This window comes from Heterodontus francisci, unplaced genomic scaffold (genome assembly GCF_036365525.1).
Source record: "Heterodontus francisci isolate sHetFra1 unplaced genomic scaffold, sHetFra1.hap1 HAP1_SCAFFOLD_2274, whole genome shotgun sequence".
In the NCBI taxonomy this organism is placed as follows: Eukaryota; Metazoa; Chordata; class Chondrichthyes; order Heterodontiformes; family Heterodontidae; genus Heterodontus; species Heterodontus francisci.
Genome location: NW_027141123.1, coordinates 1 through 13,104, shown reverse-complemented (window position 1 = coordinate 13,104; position 13,104 = coordinate 1). Strand labels below are relative to the sequence as shown.

At 50.7% G+C, this 13,104-nt stretch overlaps 1 protein-coding gene across 4 annotated transcripts; it reads left to right on the top strand.

The window, feature by feature from the left end:
* Window positions 1-6,802: 6,802 nt before the first annotated feature.
* On the top strand, window positions 6,803-12,986 carry mto1 (mitochondrial tRNA translation optimization 1). Of its 4 annotated transcripts, none has more exons than XM_068026649.1 (4): window positions 6,803-7,220; window positions 8,417-8,675; window positions 11,004-11,204; window positions 12,873-12,986. In XM_068026649.1, the coding sequence occupies exons 2-4, from the start codon at window positions 8,417-8,419 to the stop codon at window positions 12,875-12,877; spliced, it is 465 nt and encodes a 154-aa protein (XP_067882750.1). In that variant the 5' UTR covers window positions 6,803-7,220; the 3' UTR covers window positions 12,878-12,986. The 4 variants fall into 4 exon arrangements, 3 of the variants coding, with proteins under 3 accessions (XP_067882750.1, XP_067882751.1, XP_067882752.1); XM_068026650.1 differs by having other exon boundaries at window positions 6,803-7,227; XM_068026651.1 differs by having other exon boundaries at window positions 6,806-7,220; window positions 8,417-8,645.
* The last annotated feature ends 118 nt before the right edge of the window (window positions 12,987-13,104 follow it).

Here is a 13,104-nt window from a genome sequence, read left to right as displayed (position 1 = left end):
CGCGGGTATCTGTTATTCTATATATAAACCACCCTGAACCCCCCGATTAGATTCCAGTCTGTAACTCACTCGCGGGTATCTGTTATTCTATATATAAACCACCCTGAACCCCCCGATTAGATTCCAGTCTGTAACTCACTCGCGGGTATCTGTTATTCTATATATAAACCACCCTGAACCCCTCGATTAGATTCCAGTCTGCAACACACTCCCGGGTATCTGTTATTCTATATATAAACCACCCTGAACCCCCCGATTAGATTCCAGTCTGTAACTCACTCCCGGGTATCTGTGATTCTATATATAACCCCCCCCCCAAACCCCTCGATTAGATTCCAGTCTGCAACACACTCCCGGGTATCTGTGATTCTATATATAAACCCCCGAACCCCTCGATTAGATTCCAGTCTGCAACTCACTCCCAGGTATCTGTGATTCTATATATAAACCCCCGAACCCCTCGATTAGATTCCAGTCTGTAACTCACTCCCGGGTGTCTGTTATTCTATATATAAACCCCCCCGAACCCCTCGATTAGATTCCAGTCTGTAACTCATTCCCGGGTATCTGTTATTCTATATATAAACCCCCCTGAACCCCTCGATTAGATTCCAGTCTGTAACTCACTCCCGGGTATCTGTTATTCTATATATAAACCCCCCCTGAACCCCTCGATTAGATTCCAGTCTGTAACTCACTCCCGGGTATCTGTTATTCTGTATATAAACCCCTCGATTAGATTCCAGTCTGTAACTCACTCCCGGGTATCTGTTATTCTATATATAAATCCCCCCGAACCCCTCGATTAGATTCCAGTCTGTAACTCACTCCCGGGTATCTGTTATTCTATATATAAACCCCCCCGAACCCCTCGATTAGATTCCAGTCTGTAACTCACTCCCGGGTATCTGTTATTCTATATATAAACCCCCCCGAACCCCTCGATTAGATTCCAGTCTGTAACTCACTCCCGGGTATCTGTTATTCTATATATAAACCCCCCCGAACCCCTCGATTAGATTCCAGTCTGTAACTCACTCCCGGGTATCTGTTATTCTATATATAAACCCCCCCGAACCCCTCGATTAGATTCCAGTCTGTAACTCACTCCCGGGAATATGTTCTATATATAAAGCCCCCCGAACCCCTCGATAAGATTCCAGTCTGTAACTTACTCCCGGGTATCTGTTATTCTATATATAAAGCCCCGAACCCCTCGATTAGATTCCAGTCTGTAACTCACTCCCGGGAATCTGTTATTCTATATATAAAGCCCCCCGAACCCCTCGATTAGATTCCAGTCTGTAACTCACTCCCGGGTATCTGTTATTCTATATATAAACCCCCGAACCCCTCGATTAGATTCCAGTCTGTAACTCACTCCCGGGAATCTGTTATTCTATATATAAACCCCCCTTAACCCCTCGATTAGATTCCAGTCTGTAACTCACTCCCGGGTATCTGTTATTCTATATATAAACCCCCCCGAACCCCTCGATTAGATTCCAGTCTGTAACTCACTCCTGGGTATCTGTTATTCTATATATAAACCCCCCCGAACCCCTCGATTAGATTCCAGTCTGTAACTCACTCCCGGGTATCTGTTATTCTATATATAAACCCCCCAGAACCCCTCGATTAGATTCCAGTCTGTAACTCACTCCCGGGAATATGTTCTATATATAAAGCCCCCCGAACCCCTCGATTAGATTCCAGTCTGTAACTTACTCCCGGGTATCTGTTATTCTATATATAAAGCCCCGAACCCCTCGATTAGATTCCAGTCTGTAACTCACTCCCGGGAATCTGTTATTCTATATATAAAGCCCCCCGAACCCCTCGATTAGATTCCAGTCTGTAACTCACTCCCGGGAATCTGTTATTCTATATATAAACCACCCCGAACCCCTCGATTAGATTCCAGTCTGTAACTCACTCCCGGGTATCTGTTATTCTATATATAAACCCCCGAACCCCTCGATTAGATTCCAGTCTGTAACTCACTCCCGGGAATCTGTTATTCTATATATAAACCCCCCTTAACCCCTCGATTAGATTCCAGTCTGTAACTCACTCCTGGGTATCTGTTATTCTATATATAAACCCCCCCCCCCCCCGAACCCCTCGATTAGATTCCAGTCTGTAACTCATTCCCGGGTATCTGTTATTCTATATATAAACCCCCCTGAACCCCACGATTAGATTCCAGTCTGTAACTCACTCCCGGGTATCTGTTATTCTATATATAAACCCCCCGAACTCCTCGATTAGATTCCAGTCTGTAACTCACCTCCCGGGTATCTGTTATTCTATATATAAACCCCCCGAACTCCTCGATTAGATTCCAGTCTGTAACTCACTCCCGGGTATCTGTTATTCTATACATAAACCACCCCGAACCCCTCGATTAGATTCCAGTCAGTAACTCACTCCCGGGTATCTGTTATTCTATATAGAAACCCCCCGAACCCCTCGATTAGATTCCAGTCTGTAACTCACTCCCGGGTATCTGTTATTCTATATATAAACCCCCCCGAACTCCTCGATTAGATTCCAGTCTGTAACTCACTCCCGGGTATCTGTTATTCTATATATAAACCACCCGAATCCCTCTATTAGATTCCAGTCTGTAACTCATTCCCGGGTATCTGTTATTCTATATATAAACCCCCCTGAACCCCACGATTAGATTCCAGTCTGCAACACACTCCCGGGTATCTGTTATTCTATATATAAACCACCCTGAACCCCCCGATTAGATTCCAGTCTGTAACTCACTCGCGGGTATCTGTTATTCTATATATAAACCACCCTGAAACCCCCCACGATTAGATTGCAGTCTGTGACTCACTCCCGGGTATCTGTTATTCTATATATAAACCCCCCGAACCCCTCGATTAGATTCCAGTCTGTAACTCACTCCCGGGTATCTGTTGTTCTATATATAAACCCCCCGAACCCCCTCGATTAGATTCCAGTCTGTAACTCACTCCCGGGTATCTGTTATTCTATATATAAACCCCCCGAACTCCTCGATTAGATTCCAGTCTGTAACTCACTCCCGGGTATCTGTTATTCTATATATAAACCCCCCGAACTCCTCGATTAGATTCCAGTCTGTAACTCACTCCCGGGGTATCTGTTATTCTATACATAAACCACCCCGAACCCCTCGATTAGATTCCAGTCTGTAACTCACTCCCGGGTATCTGTTATTCTATATATAAACCACCCGAATCCCTCTATTAGATTCCAGTCTGTAACTCATTCCCGGGTATCTGTTATTCTATATATAAACCCCCCCGAACCCCTCGATTAGATTCCAGTCTGTAACTCACTCCCGGGTATCTGTTATTCTATATATAAACCCCCCTGAACCCACGATTAGATTCCAGTCTGCAACACACTCCCGGGTATCTGTTATTCTATATATAAACCACCCTGAACCCCCCGATTAGATTCCAGTCTGTAACTCACTCGCGGGTATCTGTTATTCTATATATAAACCACCCTGAACCCCCCCCCGATTAGATTGCAGTCTGTAACTCACTCCCGGGTATCTGTTATTCTATATATAAACCCCCCGAACCCCTCGATTAGATTCCAGTCTGTAACTCACTCCCGGGTATCTGTTGTTCTATATATAAACTGTGATACCCGCGAGTGAGTTACAGACTGGAATCTAATCGAGGGGTTCAGGGGGGTTTATATATAGAATAACAGATACCCGGGAGTGAGTTACAGACTGGAATCTAATCGAGGGGTTCGGGGGGGGTTTATATAAAGAATATAACGAGCTCAGTAGATTGAATGTGGACATTGCAGCACTTCAGGAGACTCGCCTCCCCGCGAGTGGCTCTCTAGCAGAGCAAGACTACACCTTCTTCTGGCAGGGCAGGTATCCTGAAGAACCAAGACAGCATGGAGTGGGCTTCACCATCAGAAACTCCTTGCTCAGCATGATAGAGCCTCCCTCAATGGCTTCGGAACGCATACTGTCCATCCGACTGCTCACCACCTCTGGTCCAGTACACCTACTCAGCATCTATGCTCCAACACTCTGCTCCCCACCTGAAGCTAAAGACCAGTTCTACAAGGAACTCCATAGCATCATTAGCAGCATCCCCAACACCGAACACCTATCCTGCTGGGGGACTTTAATGCCAGGGTTTGGGGCCGACCATGACTCATGGCCCTCCTGCCTTGGGCGCTATGGCGTTGGAAGGATGAATGAGAACGGGCAGAGACTGCTTGAGTTGTGTACCTATCACAACCTCTGCATCACCAACTCGTTCTTTCACACTAAACCCTGTCACCAGGTTTCATGGAGGCACCCAAGATCACATCGTTGGCACCAGCTAGACCTCATTGTCACAAGGCGAGCCGCCTTAAACAGTGTTCAAATCACAACGCAGCTTCCACAGTGCGGACTGCGACACCGACCACTCCCTGGTGTGCAGCAAGGTTAGACTCAGACCAAAGAAGTTGCATCATTCCAAGCAGAAGGGCCACCCGCGCATCAACACGAGCAGAATTTCTCACCCACAGCTGTTACAAAAATTTCTAAATTCACTTGTAAACAGCCCTTCAAAACACTCCCACAGGGGATGCTGAGACCAAGTGGGCCCACATCAGAGACGCCATCTATGAGTCAGCTTTGACCACCTACGGCAAAAGTGCGAAGAGAAATGCAGAACTGGTTTCAATCTCATAATGAAGAGCTGGAACCTGTCATAGCCGCTAAGCGCATTGCACTGTTGAACTACAAGAAAGCCCCCAGCGATTTAACATCCGCAGCACTTAAAGCAGCCAGAAGTACTGCACAAAGAACAGCCAGGCGCTGCGCAAACGACTACTGGCAACACCTATGCAGTCATATTCAGCTGGCCTCAGACACCGGAAACATCAGAGGAATGTATGATGGCATGAAGAGAGCTCTTGGGCCAACCATCAAGAAGATCGCACCCCCTCAAATCTAAATCGGGGGACATAATCACTGACCAACGCAAACAGATGGACCGCTGGGTTGAGCACTACCTAGAACTGTACTCCAGGGAGAATGTTGTCACTGAGACTGCCTCAATGCAGCCCAGCCTCTACCAGTCATGGATGAGCTGGACATACAGCCAACCAAATCGGAACTCAGTGATGCCATTGATTCCCTAGCCAGCGGAAAAGCCCCTGGGAAGGACGGCATTACCCTGAAATAATCAAGAGTGCCAAGCCTGCTATACTCTCAGCACTACATGAACTGCTATGCCTGTGCTGGGACGAGGGAGCAGTACCCCAGGACATGCGCGATGCCAACATCATCACCCTCTATAAAAACAAAGGTGACCGCGGTGACTGCAACAACTACCGTGGAATCTCCCTGCTCAGCATAGTGGGGAAAGTCTTCACTCGAGTCGCTCTGAACAGGCTCCAGAAGCTGGCCGAGCGCGTCTACCCTGAGGCACAGTGTGGCTTTCGTGCAGAGAGATCCACCCATTGACATGCTGTTCTCCCTTCATCAGATACAGGAGAAATGCCACGTGAACAACAGATGCCCCTCTACGTTGCTTTCATTGATCTCACCAAAGCCTTTGACCTCGTCAGCAGACGTGGTCTCTTCAGACTACTAGAAAAGATCGGATGTCCACCAAAGCTACTAAGTATCATCACCTCATTCCATGACAATATGAAAGGCACAATTCAACATGGTGGCTCCTCATCAGAGCCCTTTCCTATCCTGAGTGGTGTGAAACAGGGCTGTGTTCTCGCACCCACACTTTTTGGGATTTTCTTCTCCCTGCTGCTTTCACATGCGTTCAAATCCTCTGAAGAAGGAATTTTCCTCCACACAAGATCAGGGGGCAGGTTGTTCAACCTTGCCCGTCTAAGAGCGAAGTCCAAAGTACGGAAAGTCCCTCATCAGAGAACTCCTCTTTGCTGACGATGCTGCTTTAACATCTCACACTGAAGAATGCCTGCAGAGTCTCATCGACAGGTTTGCGGCTGCCTGCAATGAATTTGGCCGAACCATCAGCCTCAAGAAAACGAACATCATGGGGCAGGATGTCAGAAATGCTCCATCCATCAATATTGGCGACCACGCTCTGGAAGTGGTTCAAGAGTTCACCTACCTGGGCTCAACTATCACCAGTAACCTGTCTCTAGATGCAGAAATCAACAAGCGCATGGGTAAGGCTTCCACTGCTATGTTCAGACTGGCCAAGAGAGTGTGGGAAAATGGCGCACTGACACGGAACGCAAAAGTCCGAGTGTATCAGGCCTGTGTCCTCAGTACCTTGCTCGACGGCAGCGAGGCCTGGACAACGTATGCCAGCCAAGAGCGACGTCTCAATTCATTCCATCTTCGCTGCCTCCGGAGAATACTTGGCATCAGGTGGCAGGACCGTATCTCCAACACAGAAGTCCTTGAAGCGGCCAACACCCCCAGCTTATACACACTACTGAGTCAGCGGCGCTTGAGATGGCTTGGCCATGTGAGCCGCATGGAAGATGGCAGGATCCCCAAGGACACATTGTACAGCGAGCTCGCCACTGGTATCAGACCCACCGGCCGTCCATGTCTCCGTTATAAAGACGTCTGCAAACGCGACATGAAATTTTGTGACATTGATCACAAGTCGTGGGAGTCAGTTGCCAGCGTTCGCCAAGAGCTGGCGGGCAGCCATAAAGACAGGGCTAAATTGTGGCGAGTCGAAGAGACTTAGTAGTTGGCAGGAAAAAAGACAGAGGCGCAAGGGGAGAGCCAACTGTGCAACAGCCCCGACAAACAAATTTCTCTGCAGCACCCTGTGGAAGAGCCTGTCACTCCAGAATTGGCCTTTATAGCCACTCCAGGCGCTGCTTCACAAACCACTGACCACCTCCAGGCGCGTATCCATTGTCTCTCGAGATCAGGGGGCCCAAAAGAAATATATAAACACCTAGAAGCCGTAGCTTGTCCCCCGAACTATGTTTTTCGGGGTGCATTTTAATGCTGCATGTCATGTTCCCCTCCTGCCTGCAGGGGGAGGCTGCCGTGGGAGGCCAATCTTTGCTCTCTGAGCTCTCTGGGCCCCATCTTGTCCTTCTGCTGTTGCCCCCGCCGCTCTCTCCTTCCTGTCTGCCTCTGAGCTCAGTCTTCAGCCCCCTTTGCTGCCGTACCTGAGGCCGGGGACTGGGCCTTTCATTTGCAGCCGTTGGATCTGACCTGAATGCATCTTTTGCATTAAGTGAGAGGTTCAGCATTTTTTAAACTTTTGCATTAGTTGTGATCTTCCACATCACTCTCATAATAGTTGCTTTTTTGCATTGAGTAATCTTTTACTTCTAAGATTAGGCATTTATTTCATGTTTGAGCATTAATCGATGTTTTGCATTGGTTTAAAGGTTCTGCATTAATTCATTTTTTGCATTAACTTAAGTGTTTTACATTAATATTTTCCTTATTTGGAAAAATCAGTGTTAATTTAAATATTCTGCATGAATTAATCTTTTGCATTAATTTAAATATTCTGCATGAATTAATCTTTTGCATTAATTTAAATATTCTGCATGAATTATTCTTTTGCATTAATTTAAATACTCTGCATTAATTTAGGCGTTCAGTCTTAATGCACGTGTTTCAGTAATTTAAACGTGCAGCCGTTGCATTCGTTTGCGGCTTTTGGTTTGATTAATTCTACCAGAGACGCGATGGGCTGAATGGCCTCGTTTTGCGTCTCCGGTTCGGTGGTTTGATGCGTGTGTTTGAGACGCCTGCAGTTCTCCCGCCGGCCACTTGATGGCGACCTCAGCCCATGAATCAAAGTGGCGGCGCCAGTGAGCGATGACGGGCACTCGGCAACACACGCATGCTCTTGGCGTGTGCGCCTGTGTCTTTGCCAGTTGTGAGCCTGTCACGCTTAGGGTCGGGTCAAGGACCGGCAGTCCGTACCGCCTCACTGTCCCCGGGGGTCCCGAACCAACTCTCCTTGTTTCCTTGCAGCAATTGTACTCTCACTGTCCCAGTGATGAGCCATGCAGGCAATTAATCTCTGACTGACCCGTTGGGCTTCCCGAGTTTTTGGTCTCTGCCTGACTGGCATGCGCTTTGCAGCAGTGAGTCTCTCGCTGACCCGTGACGCACCGTGCAACGATTCGTATCTGACTTGGCGACATGTCCAGCTACACTTGCTCTCAGGCTGACCACCCTCCCCCCCCCCCCCCCCCCCCCCCCTCCACCCGGGATCACACGCCCCTCACCCGCCCTTGCCTCAGCAGCAGAATAGATGCATCCCGCACGATACTGCGATTTAGAAAGAAGAGTGAGCAATGCCACCGACGAGCCGCAAAAAACTGGAGATGTCGGCAACTGAAAAACCTTTCCACCTCCTAGTTTGAAATTTTTTTCTTTTTTTTTCCTCTCCTCTGACCCGCCCCACTGCAGATGTTCCTGGGACGGACGCGATTGAGCCACGGCGCCAGAGCCATTCCCAGGCCCCCCTGCGGCGGAGCAGGAGGCGTCCGGGGGATCGGCGGGCGCCCCTCTCGGCCCCCGCGGGGGCGCTTTGACGTGGTGGTGGTGGGAGGAGGGCACGCGGGGACGGAGGCGGCAGCGGCGGCGGCCCGTGTCGGCGCAGCGACGCTCCTGATCACGCAGAAGGCAGCAACCATCGGTACTGGGCAGGGGTGGGCGCAATTCGACCGTGAGTGGCAGGGCACGGGGTTGGGTTGCTCGCGATACCAGTTGCCCGCTGTTTTAGGAACAGAAGGAGGCCGGTCAGCACCTCAGTCACTCCTCCTTGGGTGCGTTTCAACAACTGCCTGCATTTACGTAGCACCTTTAACATAAACCATCCCAAGGTGTTTCACAGGAACGTGATCAAACAAGATTTAACCCCGAGCCACGTGAGGGGAGATATCAGGGACGGGCGACCGACAGCTCGTTCAAAGAGGTCGGTGTTGAGCGTCTTAAAGGAGAAGAGAGAGAGAGGCGGAGAGGTTTCGGGAGGGAATTCCAGAGCTCAGGGACCCAGGCAGCTGAAGGCACGGTTCCCAATGGTGGAGCGATGGGAATCGGGGGATGGTCAAGAGGCTGGAATTGGAGGAATGCAGAGATCTCGGAGGGTCGTGGGGCTGGAGGAGGTTACAGAGATAGGGAGGATTGTGGGGACTGGAGGAGGTTACAGAGATAGGGAGGGTTGTAGGGACTGGAGGAGGTTACAGAGATAGGGAGGGTTGTAGGGACTTGAGGTTACAGAGGTAGGGAGGGTTGTAGGGGCTGGAGGAGGTTACAGAGATAGGGAGGGGTGTCGGGACTAGAGGTTACAGAGATAGGGAGGGTTGTAGGGACTGGAGGAGGTTACAGAGATAGGGAGGGGTGTAGGGGCTGGAGGAGGTTACAGAGATAGGGAGGGTTGTAGGGACTGGAGGAGGTTACAGAGATAGGGAGGGTTGCAGAGGCTGGAGGAGGTTACAGAGATAGGGAGAGTTGCAGAGACTGGAGGAGGTCACAGAGATAGGGAGGGTTGTAGGGGGCTGGAGGAGGTTACAGAGATAGGGAGGGTTGTAGGGACTGGAGAAGGTTACAAAGATAGGGAGTGTTGCAGAGGCTGGAGGAGGTCACAGAGATAGGGAGGGTTGTAGGGACTGGAGGAGGTTACAGAGATAGGGAGGGTTGTAGGGACTGGAGGAGGTTACAGAGATAGGGAGGGTTGTAGGGACTTGAGGTTACAGAGGTAGGGAGGGTTGTAGGGGCTGGAGGAGGTTACAGAGATAGGGAGGGGTGTCGGGACTAGAGGTTACAGAGATAGGGAGGGTTGTAGGGACTGGAGGAGGTTACAGAGATAGGGAGGGTTGTAGGGGCTGGAGGAGGTTACAGAGATAGGGAGGGTTGTAGGGGCTGGAGGAGTTTACAGAGATAGGGAGGGTTGTAGGGGCTGGAGGAGGTTACAGAGATAGGGAGGGTTGTAGGGGCTGGAGGAGGTTACAGAGATAGGGAGGGTTGTGGGGACTGGAGGAAGTTACAGAGATAGGGAGGGGTGTAGGGGCTGGAGGAGGTTACAGAGATAGGGAGGGTTGTAGGGGCTGGAGGAGGTTACAGAGATAGGGAGGGTTGTAGGGGCTGGAGGAGGTTACAAAGATAGGGAGGGTTGTAGGGGACTGGAGGAGGTTACAGAGATAGGGAGGGTTGTAGGGGCTGGAGGAGGTTACAGAGATAGGGAGGGTTGTAGGGGCTGGAGGAGGTTACAGAGATAGGGAGGGGTGTAGGGGCTGGAGGAGGTTACAGAGATAGGGAGGGTTGTAGGGGCTGGAGGAGGTTACAGAGATAGGGAGGGTTGTAGGGACTGGAGGAGGTTACAGAGATAGGGAGGGGGGAGTGAGGGGCCATGGAGGGATTTGAAAACGAGGATGAGAATTTTAAAATCGTGGTGTTACTGGACCGGGAGACGGTGAAGGTCAGTGAGCACAGGGGGGGGGTGACGGTGAACGGGGACTCGGTGCGAGTTAGGACACGGGGTGGGGGGGGTGGGGGGGTGGGGATCAGCAGGAGCTTTGGGATGAGCTGAAGTTTACGGAGGGAGGAATGTGGGGAGAGCAGCCGGGGGTGGTCGAGTCCGGAGGGGAAACGAAGGCACGGGCGAGGGTTTCAGGCAGCCGATGAGCTGAGACAGGGGGCGGAGTCGGGGCGACGTTCCGGAGGTGGGAACAGGCGGTGTCAGTGACGGTGAGGATATGTGGTCGGAATCTCATCGCACAGTCGGAGCAAGGAAAGTTAGAATTCTTCGAAACTCCAGGGAATATCGGCCCGTTCGACTCGATCTCTCGTCACGGGACAATCCCCTCATCCCAGGAACCAGTCTAGTGAACCTTTGTTGCAATCCCTCTCCTTCCTTAGGTAAGGAGACACAAAACTGGACTCAGTAACTCCAGGTGTGGTCTCACCAATGCCCTGTATAATTGTAGTGAGGCTTTGTCTCTCTTACACTCCAATCCCTTCAATGTAATATCTGTGCTGGCACTTCTTTGGGCAGGTGAAATGTCCTGTAACCCATCGTTTGGTGGTGTCGGAAAGGGTCACCTCATTCGGGAGCTTGACGCCCTGGATGGTTTGTGTGCTCGGATCTGTGATCAAGCTGGGATCCATTTCAAAATCCTGAATCGGAGGAAAGGACCTGCAGTCCTGGGGGCTCCGGGCTCAAGTGGACAGAAAGTTGTACAGGAAATACATGCAGGTACAGTACGGGGGGGTTAGATACAGAGTAAAGCTCCCTCTACACTGTTCCCCATCAAACCACTCCCAGGACAGGTACAGTACGGGGGTTAGATACAGAGTAAAGCTCCCTCTACACTGTCCCCCATCAAACACTCCCAGGGCAGGTACAGTACGGGGGGTTAGATACAGAGTAAAGCTCCCTCTACACTGTCCCCATCAAACACTCCCAGGACAGGTACAGTACGGGGGTTAGATACAGAGTAAAGCTCCCTCTACACTGTCCCCCATCAAACAGTCCCAGGACAGGTACAGTACGAGGTTTAGATACAGAGTAAAGCTCCCTCTACACTGTCCCCCATCAAACACTCCCCAGGACAGGTACAGTACGGGGGGTTAGATACAGAGTAAAGCTCCCTCTACACTGTCCCCCATCAAACACTCCAGGACAGGTACAGTACGGGGGTTAGATACAGAGTAAAGCTCCCTCTACACTGTCCCCCATCAAACACTCCCAGGACAGGTACAGTACGGGGGTTAGATACAGAGTAAAGCTCCCTCTACACTGTCCCCCATCAAACACTCCCGGACAGGTACAGTGCGGGGGTTAGATACAGAGTAAAGCTCCCTCTACACTGTCCCCCATCAAACACTCCCAGGACAGGTACAGTGCGGGGGTTAGATTACAGAGTAAAGCTCCCCTCTACACTGTCCCCCATCAAACACTCCCAGGACAGGTACAGTACGGGGGTTAGATACAGAGTAAAGCTCCCTCTACACTGTCCCCATCAAACACTCCCAGGGACAGGTACAGTACGGGGGTTAGATACAGAGTAAAGCTCCCTCTACACTGTCCCCCATCAAACACTCCCCAGGACAGGTACAGTACGGGGGTTAGATACAGAGTAAAGCTCCTCTACACTGTCCCCATCAAACACTCCAGGACAGGTACAGTACGGGGGTTAGATACAGAGTAAAGCTCCCTCTACACTGTCCCCCATCAAACACTCCCAGGACAGGTACAGTACGGGGGTTAGATACAGAGTAAAGCTCCCTCTACACTGTCCCATCAAACACTCCCAGGACAGGTACAGTACGGGGGTTAGATAAGAGTAAAGCTCCCCTCTACACTGTCCCCCATCAAACACTCCCAGGACAGGTACAGTACGGGGGTTAGATACAGAGTAAAGCTCCCTCTACACTGTCCCCCATCAAACACTCCCAGGACAGGTACAGTACGGGGGTTAGATACAGAGTAAAGCTCCCTCTACACTGTCCCCATCAAACACTCCCAGGACAGGTACAGTACGGGGGTTAGATACAGAGTAAAGCTCCCTCTACACTGTCCCCATCAAACACTCCCCAGGACAGGTACAGTACGGGGTTAGATGCAGAGTAAAGCTCCCTCAACACTGTCCCCATCAAACACTCCCCAGGACAGGTACAGTACGGGGTAGATACAGAGTAAAGCTCCCCTACACTGTCCCCCATCAAACACTCCCAGGACAGGTACAGTACGGGGGTTAGATACAGAGTAAAGCTCCCACTACACTGTCCCCCATCAAACACTCCCAGGACAGGTACAGTACGGGGGTTAGATACAGAGTAAAGCTCCCTCTACACTGTCCCCCATCAAACACTCACAGGACGGGTCCTGGCCCACTGGTTAGCTTCCCTGTTTTCTCCACAGAATGAAATTTCCAGTATTCTGGGTCTGACAGTCTGGGAAGCGTCTGTTGAGGATCTGCTGCTGACCGATTCTGATCCCTCCAGGCCGGGGAAGTGGAAGGTGCAAGGGGTGGTACTGGGTAAGTGAGGGGAGGAGCAGGGAGAGAGAGGCGCAATGAGGGAGTGCGAGGGAGGGAGAGAGAGAGAGAGGGGCGCAGGGAGGGAGAGAGAGTGAAGTGGAGGGAGAGAGAGGG

Bases quoted from the DNA above. Each gene is read 5' to 3' on its own strand.
- mto1 (XM_068026649.1), top strand. From the start codon at position 8,417: ATGTTCCTGGGACGGACGCGATTGAGCCACGGCGCCAGAGCCATTCCC. The intron at 8,676-11,003 runs GTGAGTGGCAGG...TTCTTTGGGCAG, and splicing joins GGGGTGGGCGCAATTCGACC to GTGAAATGTCCTGTAACCCA.